Source organism: Salvelinus fontinalis, chromosome 9 (genome assembly GCF_029448725.1).
Source record: "Salvelinus fontinalis isolate EN_2023a chromosome 9, ASM2944872v1, whole genome shotgun sequence".
Classification (NCBI taxonomy): Eukaryota; Metazoa; Chordata; class Actinopteri; order Salmoniformes; family Salmonidae; genus Salvelinus; species Salvelinus fontinalis.
In genome coordinates, this window is record NC_074673.1 from 26,426,676 (window position 1) to 26,452,677 (window position 26,002).

A 26,002-nucleotide genomic window follows, 5' to 3' on the forward strand; every position below is an offset into this window, starting at 1 on the left:
CACACACACACACACACACACACACACACACACACACACACTGCTTGGGGAATGATGTGAGGATTTGACTGATGATGTGAGGATTTGGCTTACGTTACTTACAGCAGACGTGGCACCAGTCCACAAGGACACCTTGCAGGCAGGCAAGCACTGGCAAAGATGCTCACACTCTTACAAGCACGAATGCACCCCTTCGGACACATGTACACCTGGATGGATATACACACACATGCCCATACCCCAACCACCCACCCACATTCTCAACTCAATTTGACCCTCCACTTTCTTAAAAAAAAAAAAAAACATTTTAGGGTTAAATTGCAGATCGATTGTGGCTTCTATCAGTGTAATTGTCTGCATAATTTCCAAACTGTCATATATTTTGTTTAATATATATATTTTCCTTTATTATTTTCCCCTAACTCTACCACCTAATTGGAATAAACTGATGGACAACAACACATACAGTTGGCTTCTACTTCCAGCTTATACATGCTATTTACATTTTACAGACACAATATATTTTACAATAGTTATCTTTTGTTTGTTTTTAGTCCCATCCTTCAGCTACCCTCAACCCCTCCCATCTGTCTCTGATCACCATCCAGTTTTGATTTGCCATATATTTGCCATATATTTTTCAACTGTGCTGTGATGTTTCACAAACGTTCTAAACCTTTCTATTATCATAGTTTCTACAGATGGTAAATGAAAGATAAGAGTATTATTATATTATTGATCGATTAACTATGACTTTTCAAATAACCCAGCAGTACTATTTGCAGAGTTAGCTTCAGGTAAATGTTGCAATTCTTCAGCCATTCCTGAACCTGCAACCAAAAACAAACTACATATGGAAAGTACCAAAACAAAGGATCTAATAATTCTGTCTCTTTGCAGCAAAATCTGCATTGTATCCCCCATATATATAACATTCTATTGATTGCAAGAATTTGTATAATAAGGGAAATTGAAAAACACAAAGTTTTGAATCCAGCGTCATTTTGCTGCATTTAGTTGGTTGTAATTTTGGGTAGAGCATATATTTTGTTGGCTGCATGTGTGTCATAACTCCACCAGTCCTATTTATTCTCCCAAAATATATATATTTTTATCAATTAGTATATTTGAGTTTAACAATAATATATGTTGTATTATTTATTCTTTCGTTTCTGGTGGATCAAACTGAAATTGCAACCAACTTTCTATGGCTTGTTTAAAACAAAATCGATATTTTGGAGATTATTTCATTTTAAAATAACCGAAAGTGAGACGTTGTAATCTGAATAAAGGGAAAAATGTCATTCTTGAACACGGAGTGAGATATTCCCTCAAATTGTGAGAACAAATTTGTTTGCATCCCTGTTAGTGAGCATTTCTCCTTTGACAAGATATGCCACACCCGTCAGGTGGATGGATTATCAAGAAGCTGATTAAACAGCATGATCATTACACAGGTGCTCCTTGTTTTAGGGACAATAAAAGGCCACTCTAAAATGTGCAGTTTTATCACACAGCACAATGTCACAGATGTCTCAAGTTTTGAGGGAGCGTGCAATTGACATGCTGACTGCAAGAATGTCCACCAGAGCTGATGCCAGAGAATTTAATGTTCATTTCTCTACCATAAGCTGCCTCCAACTTCGTTTCAGAGAATTTGGCAGTACATCTAACCGGCCTCACAACCACAGACCTTGTGTAACCACGCCAACCCAAGACCTCCAATTGTTGCATGTTGAGTTAATACTTTTGTTCAGTATATGTTGAAGATTTAAAAAAATATTTGTTGCTTTTTGCTGATATTTTCTGATATTCCATACAGTTTGCTTTATTTTTATAATATATTACATTTGATATTTTTGGAATAAGTTCCATTTCTTTTTGTTTTTCCTCTAACTTTCAGTGCCTCTATGGTACAGTTTTTATTGTTATCTTTCTGTACTGTTAGCCCCTCTATGTTCTTTGTTAATATGAACTCTTTTGACGTAAATAGTTTTTGTTTTAAAGATGAGTATTGAATTGCATGGCCTCTAAATGCATATTTAAAAGTGGCCCATACAATAAGGGAATCTGCTGTACCTATGTTTTGTTGGAAAAAGTAAGTTATAAATTCTTCTGTCTTGGTTAAAAAAAGGTTGTCATCCAAAAGGCTTTGATAAAATGTCAGATACCCCCCCCCCCCACACACATCTAATGTACCAGCCACATTCATTTTTTATGGAAACCCAGTTTTTAGTTCTAGGCTGTTCTGAGCTGAGGAACCCAACTCATTCCCTTCAGACTGTGTGTCTTTGATGTTTAGACTGACTGAGTAGCCTAGTGGAAACACTGGGTGTTCCCAGTCACTTAGAGCTACGGAACACTATGACCCACTCCACATGCTAGTTAATCAAAGTGGCTGGAGGGGAAGTGAGTCCAAGTGAGCTGTGAGCACATCCAAGAAGTCAGCTACCGGTCAAACTGGGGATTGTTGTGTTGATGGCTTCGACCTGTGCACATGTAAGGGAGGTGGTTCCACGTTTGCATGATAAGTAACCTTGTCTGAGACCCGAAGACTTGTGTTAGCTCCCCGAGATAGTGCCTAAGCTTTAGCTCAGCGGGCTAACACAGTATTAACTCACAGTATAAAGACAGTGTAAAGCAGCCATACACTGTCATACAAAAACAATGGCCTTGACATCTGCTTTATTCAACTCACATAACCCTGAACATCTGGAATATCTGTCAAACAAAACAACAGTCCACCCTAACTGTAAGTTGACCAATTAATCATCTGACCCCTGACTCCCTGTGTGATTCATCTACCAGGGAATGACCCCTCTGATGTACTCCTGTGTGAGAGGGGATGAAGCAATGGTCCAGATGCTGCTGGACGCTGGAGCAGACATCAACAGTGAGGTCAGGGACGATGGCAACACCATGTTGCGTAGAATGATTTGTGTGTAGCCTGATCCCAGATCTGTTTGTGCTGTCTTGCCAACTCATATGGTAATTTTCATGTTGTGACAAGACAGCACAAACAGATCTGGGATCAGGCTAATTTATGTGGTGTGAGATAGGAGAAAACTCAGATTGTGTTGTCCCTCTGTCCCCACTCCTCCTCTCCTGTTGCCATGCTGTATAGTGTGTAGAAGGTCATTATTTCGAGGCATGGGCCACCATACTGTTTACTGTACAAAATATAATAACACTGTTTACAATTTAATTACACAGACACAACTGTAAGCTCACCTTTTAGCTGTACCTTTGATACGAAGAATGATAAGATAATGTTAAATACTGTACTAATATGTTTGAGTCATTTCTCAAGGAGCCCCTGGTAAGCTTAGGGGGTTCTTTGGTTGTAGCCTACTTACATGTAATGGTGGCCTATGCCTGTTGGTCCTAGCCTTGGCTAATCACCTCATGCATGTGTAACCCACCAGCCATCACGCCAGAGTTCATGTCACCCATAATAGTGATAAACCCCAGAACCGCTCATTATCATCACAGTGAGGTCATAACTTATCGTTAATGCAGCAATGATTCATCTCAATAAAGTTAAATGGAGCATGTGACTGATTTGATTGATTAGGAAGTTTTTTGCTTCCAGTATTTCTGAAGCACCGCAGACACACACACCAGTCAAATAGATTAAACATTCATTAAAAATGTTACTTCTGTCTCTGCGTATCCTCAGAGTAATTAAGGAAAAGTAAATTAAAGTAAAGCAAATTAGAGAAAAGTAAATTAGAGAAAAGTTTGAAACGAGTCTTTTTGCTTCAGAGGCTCTGAGAGATGCTCAAGGGATTATGAGTTTGTGTGCTTCGTTCACGGGTCTGTCTCAGCCCCTAACTGACTGTTTGCCTGAGAGGAGATGTGGTCTAGTTACTGAGGTCACCTTAGGTCAGTCTTGGACTCAGAGTCATGTCTATCGCTGTCAGACACACCAGGGCTGGAACAGAGTGGAAAGTTTAAAGTATCAAATAGGACTACAGGACTAAGCGGGACAAGACAGAACTAGATGGGATCTATCGAGTTGGTTAGAAACAAGTCAGGCTATTGTGCAGAGGATGTCTGCTTTTGCTAGTTACCTCAGGGTTGTATTCATTAGGGCAAGCAATGGAAAACTTTTTTTAAGGGTTTCGCAATGGAAAACAGAAATGAAAGTTTCTTATTGGAAAAGTCTAAGTAAGCCTTCCCTGTTTCTGTATGCTTATTATGTTTGGTGCCTAATGAATACGACCCAGCACTCCTTTAGATTCCCCCCTTTAGCTGCTTGTCTTTGCTGCATAGACTAGCATTTTAATGGCTTCATATCTCTCTCCCCTGAACCTCCCCAATGACTTCCCAGGTGCCAAACACAGTGCACAAGTACCCCTCAGTCAACCCCGAAACGCGCCTGGGAACACCACTCACTTTCGCCGTGTTACACGGACATGTCCCTGTCGTGCAGGTAGTGACGTCATCCCTTTTCACCTCACTGTGTTTTCTGTCTGTTCACCTCCCATTCTGTATAGTGTCAGGTAGGGTGGGGGTCAATTGAGAAAATTCAGGAAGTTAACTGAAATAATCGTTTCATTTAATAGCAATGAGAAAAATTGGAACTGGGAGCTTGGTTTACTTCCTGAATTGACTGAATTGAAATGGAATTGACCCCAATCCTGGTGTCATGGTTATTATTATCATGACTTATAAATGGTAATAAAAATGGCTAAAATGTGTTTTCTCCTTAATCCTATGAATGTTGTGTCTATTGAATGTCATTGAATGCTGAGTGAACTGAGCTTGAAAACTCAATGTAAACTGGTTCAAATGGAAACACTCAATACATTTAGGAATGTTCGTCCCATTTTATTGTCAGAAAAGTACGAGCTGATTCTCTACTTCCTTCTTTCAATGTGCACGCAATGTATTAACTTAGTGGAAACAGGACAATCTGTTTGTCCCCGTTGCTAATGGTTATCAAGCACAATGGACCAACATCGCAATGATTTTTCCACTGAACTGCTAGAACTAATTACTTCTACATCTCAAATGAAAAGGTGTAGCAGCACTTTTTCCACAGCCTCATGGAAGGGTTTTGGAAGGACATGGAAATCACATGGCTGAAAGCAGAAAAACAGCATTTGTGGTTGAATAAATGCTGATTTAGTGTCCAGGCTTTTTGGGGTAGAACCGTCCCTAAGCTGCCTCCCCCCTGCCCTCCATAGCTGCTCCTGGATGCCCGGGCCAACGTAGAGGGCTCCCTACAGGACGGTATGGAGAACTACACAGAGACCCCGCTACAGCTTGCCTCCGCTGCAGGTACACTATGCACTATGCAGATCTAGAAGATGTAGCATACACATACTGTACACACAGACACCTAGCAGATATAGGCAGACTAGCTGAGATGTTCATGGACAGACACACACAACATCCACAATAAACCACCTTCATACACACATTCTCAGTTCAACTTGACCCTCAACTAATCTAGTATATATTGACCTCTTCCCCAGGTAACTTTGAGCTGGTCAGTTTGCTGTTGGAGAGAGGAGCAGACCCCATGGTGGGAACAGTGTATCGTAACGGTATCTCTACTGCCCCTCATGGAGACATGAACTCCTACAGTCTAGCAGCAGCACATGGACACAGGTAATACGGACTATACTCACAACACACGACAATGAGCAAGAAATTATAGGTAGAGAGAAAACATATCTCTCTCTCGAACACACACACATACCCCCCCCCCACCCCACACACACACATGTCACTATACATTTAACATCATAGCTTCCCTGCAATATCACTACATTATCACTACTATCACATATCTCTGTCTGCTATCCTCCCCATAAAGGAACGTGTTCCGCAAGCTGCTGTCTCAGACGGAGAAGGGGAAAGGGGACGTGCTGTCCCTGGAGGAGATCCTTGCCGAGGGGACAGAGGAAGAAAGGGGCCTGGAGGAGAGGAACCCCTCCCAGCTGGACCTGGTCCGGACAGGCAAGGCCAAGCTCAAGGCCCTGAGAGAGGCCATGTACCACAGCTCTGAACACGGACATGTGGATATCACCATCGACATACGCAGCCTGGGTTAGTACATACTTTAGTAACACTTTATAGTCTATCTACAGCAGGGGTGGGCAATTCCAGTCTTTTAGGGCCTGATTGGTGTCACAGTTTTGCCCCAGCTCCAGCTAACACACCTGACTTGAATAATCACCTAATCATGATCTTCAGTTTAGAATGCAATTTGATTAATCAGCCGTGTTTGTTAGGGATGGAGTTAAAGTGTGACACCAATCAGGCCTCGAGGACTGGAGTTGTCCACCCCTGAACTACAGTATAGATCAGTGGTGGCTGGTGGGACTTTAAATCAGAGGACAGGTTAATGGCTGGAATGGACTAAATGGAATGGTATCAAATGCATGGTTTCCATGGTTTCCATGAGTTAGACACCATTCCATTAATTCAATTCCAGACATTACTATAGGCTGTCCTTCCATCACCAGCCTCCTCTGGTATAGAGGCTCAATAACCAAGACCAGATTAGTAACATGTTGAGATGCCAACTGCATGTCTGTGGACTTGCAACAGGGAACGATATATAGACGTTCACCTCATCAACCATGGACTTAGTTTCAGGTCAACTGCATATTTGTAAACAACATGTACTTTCTTTAGGTCTTCACAATGCAGTAATTACAGTATAGATATGCGCAGCCTTTTGTCAGTATAATAGCTATACATTCAGGTCTGACCTATACATTGTAATCTAAGAGATCCATATTGCCGTGGCCATTCGCTTGCATTCCAGTCACATGGAGCAAACTATAGATGTTCTGCCTGTGTTGTTGTTGTTTTTCCAATGGAATGAAGGCCGGCTGTTTGTGTAACAGCCTTGTGTTTTTTTTCCATTTGTCTCCTCATTCCACTAAGGTCTGTTAGTGTGTTCTCACCGTATTATATTTATTATAGTTTTGTTGACAAGATATATTGCTGGCAATATTAACAATGGGAATCAATGTAAGCAGGCGGGAGGAGTTGGAAGCAGACAGGAACATTCTAGATAATGAGATGGTGTCACGTTCCTGACCAGTTTTCCTTGTTTTTGTATGTGTTTAGTTGGTCAGGGCGTGAGTTGGGCTGGGCATTCTATGTTATGTGTTTCTATGTTGGGTTAAATGTGTTGCCTGATATGGTTCTCAATTAGAGGCAGGTGTTTGACGTTTCCTCTGATTGAGAACCATATTAAGGTAGGCTGTTCTCACTGTTTGTTTGTGGGTGATTGTTCCTGTGTCTGTGTCTGTCGCACCACACGGGACTGTTTCGTGTTCGTTCGTTTGGTTAGTCTGTTCCTGTTCTTCGTGTTATATTGTAAGTTCTCAAGTTCAGGTCTGTCTACGTCGTTTTGTTGTTTTGTAATTTTTCAACGTGTTTTTTCGCGTTCGTCTTGTCTTTAAATAAATTCACTCATGTATTCATCTACCGCTGCGTTTTGGTCCGATCCCTACTCCTTCTCCTCATCCGAGGAGGAGGAATTAGACAGCCGTTACAGATGGCAGATTTACATGTGAACAACAGGCACGACTCTGATGTAAAGTGTTTTTTCTCAAAGTTGGCGGAATGTCAAGTGTGTGTGTAGATGTAAACATCTCTGTGTGTGTATGTGTCTCAGGGGTCCCCTGGACACTGCACACCTGGCTGGAGTCTCTGCGGACGTGTTTCCTGCAACATCGGAGACCACTGATCCAGGGCCTGCTCAAGGAGTTCAGCTGTATTGAGGAGGAGGAGTACACACAGGAGCTCATCACCCACGGCCTGCCACTCTTGTTTCAGATCCTACGAGCCAGCAAGGTGACTGGATATCATGGCCTGTATTCAAAAAGTGTCTCAGACAATTGCTGATCTAGGATCAGGTCCCCCATCTTATTCATTATAATCTTAAAGGCAAAATGTATTCTAAATCTGAATTGGGCACACATCTAACTTTCTACATTCAGCTTTTTTCCGTATCCATATCCCACTTTCTTCAACTTTCAACTGTATTGGTTACATTGGGAAATTGGTCACATACAAAATAAACGTAGAGATAAGAGGAATTTCAGAGGGAATACACAATGTGAAGCATGCTGTCAGATCCCAACATCCCGTGTTCTTGTTTACCTCCATATCTGTCTCTTCTTTCTCTCCTGACAGTGAAGATAAACATGTCTTCTTTCTGCTTCACAACCATACCCTTAAGAAGGAACCTATGGACATTCTTATTCCCCTTTATAGAAACATGGCCTACTCGCTTGGCTCAGTCTCCTCTGCATTCCTATGAGCCCTGGTCAACAGTAGTACACTAAATCGAGAATAGGCTGGCATTTGGAACATGACCCATTTGTCTTATTGTGATTATATAATGCAGCCCTCAGCTCCACACTGACTGGCGGAACCCCCCAGTCCCAAACCATTTCAATTAGTGCATTGATTTATGATTTATGCCCTCTGCTTCTAAATTGTACCCATTCTTCAAACCCCACCCATCTCTCTTTATCCCCTCAAGATTCACTGCAGCATTAGATCCAACATAATACCTCAATAATATATTAGAACAGTTCAATGCCTTTTCTTATATCAACTAACTGTTGGCCTGTCATGTAGTTGCGTTTGTGCATTATTGCTGAGAGGGAGCAGATGAACACACACATATGCATGGACACTCACACACACACATGCACACCCACGCATGCACACACACACATACATACACACACACACATACACATAAATACACAAACACAGACAAATGTACAAACACACAAAGCCCCCGCCACACACCGCCCTCTCCTGTCCCATTCCAGCAGCTGCCCTTGTCCCTATCAGGGTTGATCTATGGCAGAGGCAGTGATACCTACTCTATGAGACGCCAGGGACCCCCGTCACTGTTTGTCCTGTCATATCCCCGCTAATGATGTGTGACTTCAAGGTAGAGAACGTTCATCTTCCTCTAGCCAGACTGTGTGTGTAACAGTCTATTTACACCTCCTTGTTTAACACACACACACACAAAGGGCAGACTGATGCACAACAGAGAGTAACACTGAGAAGATGTGTATGTTTTCATGTTCAGGATGTGATATGAGAAATGTGGACTTATTCTATAAAGGGGACTTGTTATTATGTTCTCCATACTGGTGTGGCACACAATACATTATAGCACCAGTTACTGCAAAATGAGGGTTTTATTCAGTCCATCAACAAGTGTGGGTCTGTTACGTTGGGTCCTCTGTGGTCTGCAGATGTTATGTTTCATCCTTCTGAAAGCAACACTAAATAATCTACTCACTGATTGACTCTGAACACCGGTGCTTGTTTAAACAGCAGCCTTTGTGACTTGACCTACTGGGCAATGTGGAAGTGAATGTGGTAATAGATACCTGTACCTGCCTTTATCTATATTGTGTGTATGGAGTGTATAAAACCTGTCTGATATCTAACTCCCCTGTATTCCCTCTCCATATCTGTGATGTTCCAGAATGAGGTGATCAGCCAGCAGCTGTCTCTGATCTTCACCCAGTGCTACGGGCCGTACCCCATCCCCAAACTCTCCGAGATCAAGAGGAAACAGACCTCACGCCTGGGTGAGCAGGAGAAGAAGGATTAGGTCTTATTGCTTAGTAGTAAAAGTTAGATTTCTGCTATGAAGCACGTCATACATAACACTGCACTGATTCACATCAGCATAAACAAATGCTCCATTTAGTGGCCAAAGATTGTCATTAACTAGAAATTCAGAAGTGAGCTGCAATAAAATAGATGATGAATCTGCCTTCCAGATCCTCATTTCCTAAACAACAAGGAGATGTCAGATGTGACCTTCTTGGTGGAGGGGAAGCCATTCTACGCCCACAAAGTCCTGCTCTTCACCGCCTCTGGCAGGTCAGAACACTTCTCTCTCTCTCTCTCTCTCTCACACACACACACACACACACACACACACACACACACACACACACCACACACACACACCACACACACACACCACACACCACACACCACACACCACACACCACACACCACACACACACACACACACACACACACACACACACACACACACACACACACACACACACACACACACCACACACCACACACAGGCCAGTTTACCTGGACACTGATTAAGCCTAGTCCTGGACCAAAACACACTAATCTAGGATGGTGTTAAACTGCATCTGGGTATATTCCTACTTTCCCCCTACTAGGGACTTATGTAGATCTGAAATGATTGGATAAGTAGAAGAAATATGGTATAAATTCCACCTTAACTATCTGCAGGCAAGTGAGGGCAACTACCCATACATAACTCATGTTCCCAACTACCCATGCAGAACTCATGTTCCCAACTACCCTTTCATAACTCCTGTTCCCAACTACCCATACATAACTCATGTTCCCAACTACCCTTACATAACTCATGTTCCCAACTACCCATACATAACTCCTGTTCCCAACTACCCATACATAACTCCTGTTCCCAACTACCCATACATAACTCCTGTTCCCAACTACCCTTACATAACTCCTGTTCCCAACTACCCATACATAACTCCTGTTCCCAACTACCCATACATAACTCCTGTTCCCAACTACCCATACATAACTCCTGTTCCCAACTACCCTTACATAACTCCTGTTCCCAACTACCCATACATAACTCCTGTTCCCAACTACCCATACATAACTCCTGTTCCCAACTACCCATACATAACTCATGTTCCCAACTACCCATACATAACTCATGTTCCCAACTACCCTTACATAACTCATGTTCCCAACTACCCATACATAACTCATGTTCCCAACTACCCTTACATAACTCATGTTCCCAACTACCCTTACATAACTCCTGTTCCCAACTACCCTTTCATAACTCCTGTTCCCAACTACCCTTTCATAACTCCTGTTCCCAACTACCCATACATAACTCCTGTTCCCAACTACCCTTACATAACTCATGTTCCCAACTACCCTTACATAACTCCTGTTCCCAACTACCCTTTCATAACTCTTGTGCCCAACTACCCTTACATAACTCCTGTTCCCAACTACCCATACATAACTCCTGTTCCCAACTACCCTTACATAACTCCTGTGCCCAACTACCCTTTCATAACTCCTGTGCCCAACTACCCTTTCATAACTCCTGTCCCCAACTACCCTTACATAACTCCTGTTCCCAACTACCCATACATAACTCCTGTTCCCAACTACCCATTCATAACTCCTGTTCCCAACTACCAATACATAACTCCTGTTCCCAACTACACTTACATAACTCCTGTTCCCAACTACCCTTACATAACTCATGTTCCCAACTACCCTTACATAACTCCTGTTGCCAACTACCCTTTCATAACTCTTGTGCCCAACTACCCTTACATAACTCCTGTTCCCAACTACCCATACATAACTCCTGTTCCCAACTACCCTTACATAACTCCTGTGCCCAACTACCCTTTCATAACTCCTGTTCCCAACTACCCTTTCATAACTCCTGTCCCCAACTACCCTTACATAACTCCTGTTCCCAACTACCCATACATAACTCCTGTTCCCAACTACCCTTTCATAACTCCTGTTCCCAACTACCAATACATAACTCCTGTTCCCAACTACCCTTACATAACTCCTGTTCCCAACTACCCATACATAACTCATGTTCCCAACTACCCATACATAACTCATGTTCCCAACTACCCTTACATAACTCCTGTTCCCAACTACCCATACACAACTCCAGTCCCCAACTACCCATACATAACTCATGTTCCGAACTACCCTTACATAACTCATGTTCCCAACTACCCATACATAACTCCTGTTCCCAACTACCCTTTCATAACTCCTGTTCCCAACTACCCTTTCATAACTCCTGTTCCCAACTACCCTTATATAACTCCTGGTTCCAACTACCCTTTCATAACTCCTGTTCCCAACTACCCTTTCATAACTCCTGTTCCCAACTACCCTTTCATAACTCATGTTCCCAACTACCATTTCATAACTCCTGTTCCCAACTACCCTTACATAACTCCTGGTCCCAACTACCCTTTCATAACTCCTGTTCCCAACTACCCTTTCATAACTCCTGTTCCCAACTACCCTTTCATAACTCCTGTTCCCAACTACCCTTTCATAACTCCTGTTCCCAACTACCCTTTCATAACTCCTGTTCCCAACTACCCTTTCATAACTCCTGTTCCCAACTACCCTTTCATAACGCCTGTTCTCAACTACCCTTTCATAACTCCTGTTCCCAACTACCCTTTCATAACTCCTGTTCCCAACTACCCTTCTATAACTCCTGTTCCCAACTACCCTTTCATAACTCCTGTTCCCAACTACCCTTTCATAACTCCTGTTCCCTACTACCCTTACATAACTCCTTTTTCCAACTACCCTTACATAACTCCTGTTCCCAACTACCCTTACATAACTCCTGTTCCCAACTACCCATACATAACTCCTGTTCCCAACTACTCATACATAACTCCTGTTCCCAACTACCCTTACATAACTCCTGTTCCCAACTACCCTTACATAACTCCTGTTCCCAACTACCCTTTCATAACTCCTGTTCCCAACTACCCTTTCATAACTCTTGTGCCCAACTACCCTTACATAACTCCTGTTCCCACTACCCTTACATAACTCCTGTTCCCAACTACCCTTTCATAACTCTTGTGCCCAACTACCCTTTCATAACTCCTGTGCTCAACTACCCTTACATAACTCTTGTGCCCAACTACCCTTACATAACTCCTGTTCCCACTACCCTTACATAACTCCTGTTCCCAACTACCCTTTCATAACTCTTGTCCCCAACTACCCTTTCATAACTCCTGTTCCCACTACCCTTACATAACTCCTGTTCCCAACTACCCTTTCATAACTCCTGTTCCCAACTACCCTTTCATAACTCATGTTCCCAACTACCCTTTCATAACTCCTGTTCCCAACTACCCTTTCATAACTCCTGTTCCCAACTACCCTTTCATAACGCCTGTTCCCAACTACCCTTTCATAACTCCTGTTCCCAACTACCCTTTCATAACTCCTGTTCCCAACTACCCTTATATAACTCCTGTTCCCAACTACCCTTTCATAACTCCTGTTCCCAACTACCCTTACATAACTCCTTTTCCCAACTACCCTTACATAACTCCTGTTCCCACTACCCTTACATAACTCCTTTTCCCAACTACCCTTACATAACTCATGTTCCGAACTACCCATACATAACTCATGTTCCCAACTACCCTTACATAACTCCTGTTCCCAACTACCCATACATAACTCCTGTTCCCAACTACCCTTTCATAACTCCTTTTCCCAACTACCCTTTCATAACTCCTGTTCCCAACTACCCTTACATAACTCATGTTCCCAACTACCCATACATAACTCCTGTTCCCAACTACCCTTACATAACTCCTGTTCCCAACTACCCTTTCATAACTCATGTTCCCAACTACCCATACATAACTCCTGTTCCCAACTACCCTTACATAACTCATGTTCCCAACTACCCATACATAACTCCTGTTCCTAACTACCCTTACATAACTCCTGTTCCCAACTACCCATACATAACTCCTGTTCCCAACTACCCTTACATAACTCATGTTCCCAACTACCCTTACATAACTCCTGTTCCCAACTACCCTTTCATAACTCTTGTGCCCAACTACCCATACATAACTCCTGTTCCCAACTACCCTTTCATAACTCCTGTCCCCAACTACCCTTACATAACTCCTGTGCCCAACTACCCATACATAACTCCTGTTCCCAACTACCCTTTCATAACTCCTGTTCCCAACTACCAATACATAACTCCTGTTCCCAACTACCCTTACATAACTCCTGTTCCCAACTACCCATACATAACTCATGTTCCCAACTACCCATACATAACTCATGTTCCCAACTACCCTTACATAACTCATGTTCCCAACTACCCATACATAACTCCTGTTCCCAACTACCCTTACATAACTCATGTTCCCAACTACCCATACATAACTCCTGTTCCTAACTACCCTTACATAACTCCTGTTCCCAACTACCCATACATAACTCCTGTTCCCAACTACCCTTACATAACTCATGTTCCCAACTACCCTTACATAACTCCTGTTCCCAACTACCCTTTCATAACTCTTGTGCCCAACTACCCATACATAACTCCTGTTCCCAACTACCCTTTCATAACTCCTGTCCCCAACTACCCTTACATAACTCCTGTGCCCAACTACCCATACATAACTCCTGTTCCCAACTACCCTTTCATAACTCCTGTTCCCAACTACCAATACATAACTCCTGTTCCCAACTACCCTTACATAACTCCTGTTCCCAACTACCCGTACATAACTCATGTTCCCAACTACCCATACATAACTCATGTTCCCAACTACCCTTACATAACTCAGGTTCCCAACTACCCATACATAACTCCTGTTCCCAATTACCCTTTCATAACTCCTGTTCCCAACTACCCTTTCATAACTCCTGTTCCCAACTACCCTTATATAACTCCTGGTCCCAACTACCCTTTCATAACTCCTGTTCCCAACTACCCTTTCATAACTCCTGTTCCCAACTACCCTTTCATAACTCCTGTTCCCAACTACCCTTTCATAACTCCTGTTCCCAACTACCCTTTCATAACTCCTGTTCCCAACTACCCTTTCATAACTCATGTTCCCAACTACCCTTACATAACTCCTGGTCCCAACTACCCTTTCATAACTCCTGTTCCCAACTACCCTTTCATAACTCCTGTTCCCAACTACCCTTTCATAACTCCTGTTCCCAACTACCCTTTCATAACTCCTGTTCCCAACTACCCTTTCATAACTCCTGTTCCCAACTACCCTTTCATAACTCCTGTTCCCAACTACCCTTTCATAACTCCTGTTCCCAACTACCCTTAAATAACTCCTGTTCCCAACTACCCTTTCATAACTCCTGTTCCCAACTACCCTTACATAACTCCTGTTCCCAACTACCCTTACATAACTCCTGTTCCCAACTACCCATACATAACTCCTGTTCCCAACTACCCTTACATAACTCATGTTCCCAACTACCCTTACATAACTCCTGTTTCCAACTACCCTTTCATAACTCTTGTGCCCAACTACCCATACATAACTCCTGTTCCCAACTACCCTTACATAACTCCTGTTCCCAACTACCCTTTCATAACTCATGTTCCCAACTACCCATACATAACTCCTGTTCCCAGCTACACTTACATAACTCATGTTCCCAACTACCCATACATAACTCCTGTTCCTAACTACCCTTACATAACTCCTGTTCCCAACTACCCATACATAACTCCTGTTCCCAACTACCCATTCATAACTCCTGTTCCCAACTACCAATACATAACTCCTGTTCCCAACTACACTTACATAACTCCTGTTCCCAACTACCCTTACATAACTCATGTTCCCAACTACCCTTACATAACTCCTGTTGCCAACTACCCTTTCATAACTCTTGTGCCCAACTACCCTTACATAACTCCTGTTCCCAACTACCCATACATAACTCCTGTTCCCAACTACCCTTACATAACTCCTGTGCCCAACTACCCTTTCATAACTCCTGTTCCCAACTACCCTTTCATAACTCCTGTCCCCAACTACCCTTACATAACTCCTGTTCCCAACTACCCATACATAACTCCTGTTCCCAACTACCCTTTCATAACTCCTGTTCCCAACTACCAATACATAACTCCTGTTCCCAACTACCCTTACATAACTCCTGTTCCCAACTACCCATACATAACTCATGTTCCCAACTACCCATACATAACTCATGTTCCCAACTACCCTTACATAACTCCTGTTCCCAACTACCCATACACAACTCCAGTCCCCAACTACCCATACATAACTCATGTTCCGAACTACCCTTACATAACTCATGTCCCAACTACCCATACATAACTCCTGTTCCCAACTACCCTTTCATAACTCCTGTTCCCAACTACCCTTTCATAACTCCTGTTCCCAACTACCCTTATATAACTCCTGGTTCCAACTACCCTTTCATAACTCCTGTTCCCAACTACCCTTTCATAACTCCTGTTCCCAACTACCCTTTCATAACTCATGTTCCCAACTACCATTTCATAACTCCTGTTCCCAACTACCCTTACATAACTCCTGGTCCCAACTACCCTTTCATAACTCCTGTTCCCAACTACCCTTTCATAACTCCTGTTCCCAACTACCCTTTCATAACTCCTGTTCCCAACTACCCTTTCATAACTCCTGTTCCCAACTACCCTTTCATAACTCCTGTTCCCAACTACCCTTTCATAACTCCTGTTCCCAACTACCCTTTCATAACGCCTGTTCTCAACTACCCTTTCATAACTCCTGTTCCCAACTACCCTTTCATAACTCCTGTTCCCAACTACCCTTCTATAACTCCTGTTCCCAACTACCCTTTCATAACTCCTGTTCCCAACTACCCTTTCATAACTCCTGTTCCCTACTACCCTTACATAACTCCTTTTTCCAACTACCCTTACATAACTCCTGTTCCCAACTACCCTTACATAACTCCTGTTCCCAACTACCCATACATAACTCCTGTTCCCAACTACTCATACATAACTCCTGTTCCCAACTACCCTTACATAACTCCTGTTCCCAACTACCCTTACATAACTCCTGTTCCCAACTACCCTTTCATAACTCCTGTTCCCAACTACCCTTTCATAACTCTTGTGCCCAACTACCCTTACATAACTCCTGTTCCCACTACCCTTACATAACTCCTGTTCCCAACTACCCTTTCATAACTCTTGTGCCCAACTACCCTTTCATAACTCCTGTGCTCAACTACCCTTACATAACTCTTGTGCCCAACTACCCTTACATAACTCCTGTTCCCACTACCCTTACATAACTCCTGTTCCCAACTACCCTTTCATAACTCTTGTCCCCAACTACCCTTTCATAACTCCTGTTCCCACTACCCTTACATAACTCCTGTTCCCAACTACCCTTTCATAACTCCTGTTCCCAACTACCCTTTCATAACTCATGTTCCCAACTACCCTTTCATAACTCCTGTTCCCAACTACCCTTTCATAACTCCTGTTCCCAACTACCCTTTCATAACGCCTGTTCCCAACTACCCTTTCATAACTCCTGTTCCCAACTACCCTTTCATAACTCCTGTTCCCAACTACCCTTATATAACTCCTGTTCCCAACTACCCTTTCATAACTCCTGTTCCCAACTACCCTTACATAACTCCTTTTCCCAACTACCCTTACATAACTCCTGTTCCCACTACCCTTACATAACTCCTTTTCCCAACTACCCTTACATAACTCATGTTCCGAACTACCCATACATAACTCATGTTCCCAACTACCCTTACATAACTCCTGTTCCCAACTACCCATACATAACTCCTGTTCCCAACTACCCTTTCATAACTCCTTTTCCCAACTACCCTTTCATAACTCCTGTTCCCAACTACCCTTACATAACTCATGTTCCCAACTACCCATACATAACTCCTGTTCCCAACTACCCTTACATAACTCCTGTTCCCAACTACCCTTTCATAACTCATGTTCCCAACTACCCATACATAACTCCTGTTCCCAACTACCCTTACATAACTCATGTTCCCAACTACCCATACATAACTCCTGTTCCTAACTACCCTTACATAACTCCTGTTCCCAACTACCCATACATAACTCCTGTTCCCAACTACCCTTACATAACTCATGTTCCCAACTACCCTTACATAACTCCTGTTCCCAACTACCCTTTCATAACTCTTGTGCCCAACTACCCATACATAACTCCTGTTCCCAACTACCCTTTCATAACTCCTGTCCCCAACTACCCTTACATAACTCCTGTGCCCAACTACCCATACATAACTCCTGTTCCCAACTACCCTTTCATAACTCCTGTTCCCAACTACCAATACATAACTCCTGTTCCCAACTACCCTTACATAACTCCTGTTCCCAACTACCCATACATAACTCATGTTCCCAACTACCCATACATAACTCATGTTCCCAACTACCCTTACATAACTCATGTTCCCAACTACCCATACATAACTCCTGTTCCCAACTACCCTTACATAACTCATGTTCCCAACTACCCATACATAACTCCTGTTCCTAACTACCCTTACATAACTCCTGTTCCCAACTACCCATACATAACTCCTGTTCCCAACTACCCTTACATAACTCATGTTCCCAACTACCCTTACATAACTCCTGTTCCCAACTACCCTTTCATAACTCTTGTGCCCAACTACCCATACATAACTCCTGTTCCCAACTACCCTTTCATAACTCCTGTCCCCAACTACCCTTACATAACTCCTGTGCCCAACTACCCATACATAACTCCTGTTCCCAACTACCCTTTCATAACTCCTGTTCCCAACTACCAATACATAACTCCTGTTCCCAACTACCCTTACATAACTCCTGTTCCCAACTACCCGTACATAACTCATGTTCCCAACTACCCATACATAACTCATGTTCCCAACTACCCTTACATAACTCAGGTTCCCAACTACCCATACATAACTCCTGTTCCCAATTACCCTTTCATAACTCCTGTTCCCAACTACCCTTTCATAACTCCTGTTCCCAACTACCCTTATATAACTCCTGGTCCCAACTACCCTTTCATAACTCCTGTTCCCAACTACCCTTTCATAACTCCTGTTCCCAACTACCCTTTCATAACTCCTGTTCCCAACTACCCTTTCATAACTCCTGTTCCCAACTACCCTTTCATAACTCCTGTTCCCAACTACCCTTTCATAACTCATGTTCCCAACTACCCTTACATAACTCCTGGTCCCAACTACCCTTTCATAACTCCTGTTCCCAACTACCCTTTCATAACTCCTGTTCCCAACTACCCTTTCATAACTCCTGTTCCCAACTACCCTTTCATAACTCCTGTTCCCAACTACCCTTTCATAACTCCTGTTCCCAACTACCCTTTCATAACTCCTGTTCCCAACTACCCTTTCATAACTCCTGTTCCCAACTACCCTTAAATAACTCCTGTTCCCAACTACCCTTTCATAACTCCTGTTCCCAACTACCCTTACATAACTCCTGTTCCCAACTACCCTTACATAACTCCTGTTCCCAACTACCCATACATAACTCCTGTTCCCAACTACCCTTACATAACTCATGTTCCCAACTACCCTTACATAACTCCTGTTTCCAACTACCCTTTCATAACTCTTGTGCCCAACTACCCATACATAACTCCTGTTCCCAACTACCCTTACATAACTCCTGTTCCCAACTACCCTTTCATAACTCATGTTCCCAACTACCCATACATAACTCCTGTTCCCAGCTACACTTACATAACTCATGTTCCCAACTACCCATACATAACTCCTGTTCCTAACTACCCTTACATAACTCCTGTTCCCAACTACCCATACATAACTCCTGTTCCCAACTACCCTTACATAACTCATGTTCCAAACTACCCTTACATAACTCCTGTTCCCAACTACCCTTACATAACTCATGTTCCCAACTACCCATACATAATTCCTGTTCCCAATTACCCTTTCATAACTCCTGTTCCCAACTACCCTTTCATAACTCCTGTTCCCAACTACCCTTATATAACTCCTGGTCCCAACTACCCTTTCATAACTCCTGTTCCCAACTACCCTTTCATAACTCCTGTTCCCAACTACCCTTTCATAACTCCTGTTCCCAACTACCCTTTCATAACTCCTGTTCCCAACTACCCTTTCATAACTCCTGTTCCCAACTACCCTTACATAACTCCTGTTCCCAACTACCCTTTCATAACTCCTGTTCCCAACTACCCTTTCATAACTCCTGTTCCCAACTACCCTTTCATAACTCCTGTTCCCAACTACCCTTTCATAACTCCTGTTCCCAACTACCCTTTCATAACTCCTGTTCCCAACTACCCTTTCATAACTCCTGTTCCCAACTACCCTTTCATAACTCCTGTTCCCAACTACCCTTAAATAACTCCTGTTCCCAACTACCCTTTCATAACTCCTTTTCCCAACTACCCTTACATAACTCCTGTTCCCAACTACCCTTACATAACTCCAGTTCCCAACTACCCATACATAACTCCTGTTCCCAACTACCCTTACATAACTCATGTTCCCAACTACCCTTACATAACTCCTGTTTCCAACTACCCTTTCATAACTCTTGTGCCCAACTACCCATACATAACTCCTGTTCCCAACTACCCTTACATAACTCCTGTTCCCAACTACCCTTTCATAACTCATGTTCCCAACTACCCATACATAACTCCTGTTCCCAACTACACTTACATAACTCATGTTCCCAACTACCCATACATAACTCCTGTTCCTAACTACCCTTACATAACTCCTGTTCCCAACTACCCATACATAACTCCTGTTCCCAACTACCCTTATATAACTCATGTTCCCAACTACCCTTACATAACTCCTGTTCCCAACTACCCTTTCATAACTCTTGTGCCCAACTACCCATACATAACTCCTGTTCCCAACTACCCTTTCATAACTCCTGTCCCCAACTACCCTTACATAACTCCTGTGCCCAACTACCCATACATAACTCCTGTTCCCAACTACCCTTTCATAACTCCTGTTCCCAACTACCAATACATAACTCCTGTTCCCAACTACCCTTACATAACTCCTGTTCCCAACTACCCATACATAACTCATGTTCCCAACTACCCATACATAACTCATGTTCCCAACTACCCTTACATAACTCCTGTTCTCAACTACCCATACACAACTCCAGACCCCAACTACCCATACATATCTCATGTTCCGAACTACCCTTACATAACTCATGTTCCCAACTACCCATACATAATTCCTGTTCCCAATTACCCTTTCATAACTCCTGTTCCCAACTACCCTTTCATAACTCCTGTTCCCAACTACCCATACATAACTCATGTTCCCAACTACCGTTACATAACTCCTGTTCCCAACTACCCATACACAACTCCAGTCCCCAACTACCCATACATAACTCATGTTCCGAACTACCCTTACATAACTCATATTACCAACTACCCATACATAACTCATGTTCCCAATTACCCATTCATAACTCCTGTTCCCAACTACCCTTTCATAACTCCTGTTCCCAACTACCCTTATATAACTCCTGGTCCCAACTACCCTTTCATAACTCCTGTTCCCAACTACCCTTTCATAACTCCTGTTCCCAACTACCCTTTCATAACTCCTGGTCCCAACTACCCTTTCATAACTCATGTTCCCAACTACCCTTTCATAACTCCTGTTCCCAACTACCCTTACATAACTCCTGGTCCCAACTACCCTTTCATAACTCCTGTTCCCAACTACCCTTTCATAACTCCTGTTCCCAACTACCCTTTCATAACTCCTGTTCCCAACTACCCTTTCATAACTCCTGTTCCCAACTACCCTTTCATAACGCCTGTTCCCAACTACCCTTTCATAACTCCTGTTCCCAACTACCCTTTCATAACTCCTGTTCCCAACTACCCTTAAATAACTCCTGTTCCCAACTACCCTTTCATAACTCCTGTTCCCAACTACCCTTACATAACTCCTGTTCCCAACTACCCTTACATAACTCCTGTTCCCAACTACCCATACATAACTCCTGTTCCCAACTACCCTTACATAACTCATGTTCCCAACTACCCTTACATAACTCCTGTTCCCAACTACCCTTTCATAACTCTTGTGCCCAACTACCCATACATAACTCCTGTTCCCAACTACCCTTTCATAACTCCTGTCCCCAACTACCCTTACATAACTCCTGTGCCCAACTACCCATACATAACTCCTGTTCCCAACTACCCTTTCATAACTCCTGTTCCCAACTACCCTTTCATAACTCCTGTTCCCAACTACCCTTACATAACTCCTGTTCCCAACTACCCATACATAACTCCTGTTCCCAACTACCCATACATAACTCCTGTTCCCAACTACCCTTTCATAACTCATGTTCCCAACTAACCATACATAACTCATGTTCCCAACTACCCATACATCACTCATGTTCCCAACTACCCTTACATAACTCCTGTTCCCAACTACCCATACATAACTCCTGTTCCCAACTACCCATACATAACTCCTGTTCCCAACTACCCTTACATAACTCATGTTCCCAACTACCCATACATAACTCCTGTTCCCAACTACCCTTACATAACTCCTGTTCCCAACTACCCATACATAACTCCTGTTCCCAACTACCCTTACATAACTCATGTTCCCAACTACCCTTACATAACTCCTGTTCCCAACTACCCTTTCATAACTCTTGTGCCCAACTACCCTTACATAACTCCTGTTCCCAACTACCCATACATAACTCCTGTTCCCAACTACCCTTTCATAACTCTTGTGCCCAACTACCCATACATAACTCCTGTTCCCAACTACCCTTTCATAACTCCTGTCCCCAACTACCCTTACATAACTCCTGTGCCCAACTACCCATACATAACTCCTGTTCCCAACTACCCTTTCATAACTCCTGTTCCCAACTACCAATACATAACTCCTTTTCCCAACTACCCTTACATAACTCCTGTTCCCAACTACCCATACATAACTCCTGTTCCCAACTACCCATACATAACTCCTGTTCCCAACTACCCATACACAACTCCAGTCCCCAACTACCCATACATAACTCATGTGCCCAACTACCCATACATAACTCCTGTTCCCAACTACCCTTTCATAACTCCTGTCCCCAACTACCCTTACATAACTCCTGTGCCCAACTACCCTTTCATAACTCCTGTTCCCAACTACCCTTTCATAACTCCTGTTCCCAACTACCCTTACATAACTCATGTTCCCAACTACCCATACATAACTCCTGTTCCCAACTACCCATACATAACTCCTGTTCCCAACTACCCATACATAACTCATGTTCCCAATTACCCATACATAACTCATGTTCCCAACTACCCATACATAACTCCTGTTCCCAACTACCCATACATAACTCCTGTTCCCAACTACCCATACATAACTCCTGTTCCCAACTACCCTTACATAACTCATGTTCCCAACTACCCATACATAACTCCTGTTCCCAACTACCCTTACATAACTCATGTTCCCAACTACCCATACATAACTCCTGTTCCCAACTACCCTTACATAACTCATGTTCCCAACTACCCTTACATAACTCCTGTTCCCAACTACCCTTTCATAACTCCTGTTCCCAACTACCCTTACATAACTCCTGTGCCCAACTACCCATACATAACTCCTGTTCCCAACTACCCTTTCATAACTCCTGTTCCCAACTACCAATACATAACTCCTGTTCCCAACTACCCTTTCATAACTCCTGTTCCCAACTACCCTTTCATAACTCCTGTTCCCAACTACCCTTTCATAACTCCTGTTCCCAACTACCCTTTCATAACTCCTGTTCCCAACTACCCTTTCATAACTCCTGTTCCCAACTACCCTTAAATAACTCCTGTTCCCAACTACCCTTTCATAACTCCTGTCCCCAACTACCCTTACATAACTCCTGTGCCCAACTACCCATACATAACTCCTGTTCCCAACTACCCTTTCATAACTCCTGTTCCCAACTACCAATACATAACTCCTGTTCCCAACTACCCTTACATAACTCCTGTTCCCAACTACCCATACATAACTCATGTTCCCAACTACCCATACATAACTCATGTTCCCAACTACCCTTACATAACTCCTGTTCTCAACTACCCATACACAACTCCAGACCCCAACTACCCATACATATCTCATGTTCCGAACTACCCTTACATAACTCATGTTCCCAACTACCCATACATAATTCCTGTTCCCAATTACCCTTTCATAACTCCTGTTCCCAACTACCCTTTCATAACTCCTGTTCCCAACTACCCATACATAACTCATGTTCCCAACTACCCTTACATAACTCCTGTTCCCAACTACCCATACACAACTCCAGTCCCCAACTACCCATACATAACTCATGTTCCGAACTACCCTTACATAACTCATATTACCAACTACCCATACATAACTCATGTTCCCAATTACCCATTCATAACTCCTGTTCCCAACTACCCTTTCATAACTCCTGTTCCCAACTACCCTTATATAACTCCTGGTCCCAACTACCCTTTCATAACTCCTGTTCCCAACTACCCTTTCATAACTCCTGTTCCCAACTACCCTTTCATAACTCCTGGTCCCAACTACCCTTTCATAACTCATGTTCCCAACTACCCTTTCATAACTCCTGTTCCCAACTACCCTTACATAACTCCTGGTCCCAACTACCCTTTCATAACTCCTGTTCCCAACTACCCTTTCATAACTCCTGTTCCCAACTACCCTTTCATAACTCCTGTTCCCAACTACCCTTTCATAACTCCTGTTCCCAACTACCCTTTCATAACGCCTGTTCCCAACTACCCTTTCATAACTCCTGTTCCCAACTACCCTTTCATAACTCCTGTTCCCAACTACCCTTAAATAACTCCTGTTCCCAACTACCCTTTCATAACTCCTGTTCCCAACTACCCTTACATAACTCCTGTTCCCAACTACCCTTACATAACTCCTGTTCCCAACTACCCATACATAACTCCTGTTCCCAACTACCCTTACATAACTCATGTTCCCAACTACCCTTACATAACTCCTGTTCCCAACTACCCTTTCATAACTCTTGTGCCCAACTACCCATACATAACTCCTGTTCCCAACTACCCTTTCATAACTCCTGTCCCCAACTACCCTTACATAACTCCTGTGCCCAACTACCCATACATAACTCCTGTTCCCAACTACCCTTTCATAACTCCTGTTCCCAACTACCCTTTCATAACTCCTGTTCCCAACTACCCTTACATAACTCCTGTTCCCAACTACCCATACATAACTCCTGTTCCCAACTACCCATACATAACTCCTGTTCCCAACTACCCTTTCATAACTCATGTTCCCAACTAACCATACATAACTCATGTTCCCAACTACCCATACATCACTCATGTTCCCAACTACCCTTACATAACTCCTGTTCCCAACTACCCATACATAACTCCTGTTCCCAACTACCCATACATAACTCCTGTTCCCAACTACCCTTACATAACTCATGTTCCCAACTACCCATACATAACTCCTGTTCCCAACTACCCTTACATAACTCCTGTTCCCAACTACCCATACATAACTCCTGTTCCCAACTACCCTTACATAACTCATGTTCCCAACTACCCTTACCTAACTCCTGTTCCCAACTACCCTTTCATAACTCTTGTGCCCAACTACCCTTACATAACTCCTGTTCCCAACTACCCATACATAACTCCTGTTCCCAACTACCCTTTCATAACTCTTGTGCCCAACTACCCATACATAACTCCTGTTCCCAACTACCCTTTCATAACTCCTGTCCCCAACTACCCTTACATAACTCCTGTGCCCAACTACCCATACATAACTCCTGTTCCCAACTACCCTTTCATAACTCCTGTTCCCAACTACCAATACATAACTCCTGTTCCCAACTACCCTTACATAACTCCTGTTCCCAACTACCCATACATAACTCCTGTTCCCAACTACCCATACATAACTCCTGTTCCCAACTACCCATACACAACTCCAGTCCCCAACTACCCATACATAACTCATGTGCCCAACTACCCATACATAACTCCTGTTCCCAACTACCCTTTCATAACTCCTGTCCCCAACTACCCTTACATAACTCCTGTGCCCAACTACCCTTTCATAACTCCTGTTCCCAACTACCCTTTCATAACTCCTGTTCCCAACTACCCTTACATAACTCATGTTCCCAACTACCCATACATAACTCCTGTTCCCAACTACCCATACATAACTC

The 26,002-nt window shown here is 43.2% G+C and overlaps 1 protein-coding gene across 1 annotated transcript in view; it reads left to right on the forward strand.

Moving 5' to 3' along the window:
- Positions 1-26,002, forward strand: part of LOC129861811 (ankyrin repeat and BTB/POZ domain-containing protein 3-B-like) — a 162,759-nt gene that overhangs the window by 102,188 nt on the left and 34,569 nt on the right. The window contains exons 6-13 of the mRNA XM_055932963.1: positions 2,797-2,898; positions 4,334-4,435; positions 5,193-5,286; positions 5,484-5,619; positions 5,828-6,060; positions 7,646-7,824; positions 9,491-9,596; positions 9,792-9,894. Coding sequence (XP_055788938.1) covers positions 2,797-2,898; positions 4,334-4,435; positions 5,193-5,286; positions 5,484-5,619; positions 5,828-6,060; positions 7,646-7,824; positions 9,491-9,596; positions 9,792-9,894 — 1,055 coding nt within the window. The remainder of the gene's footprint in view (positions 1-2,796; positions 2,899-4,333; positions 4,436-5,192; positions 5,287-5,483; positions 5,620-5,827; positions 6,061-7,645; positions 7,825-9,490; positions 9,597-9,791; positions 9,895-26,002) is intronic.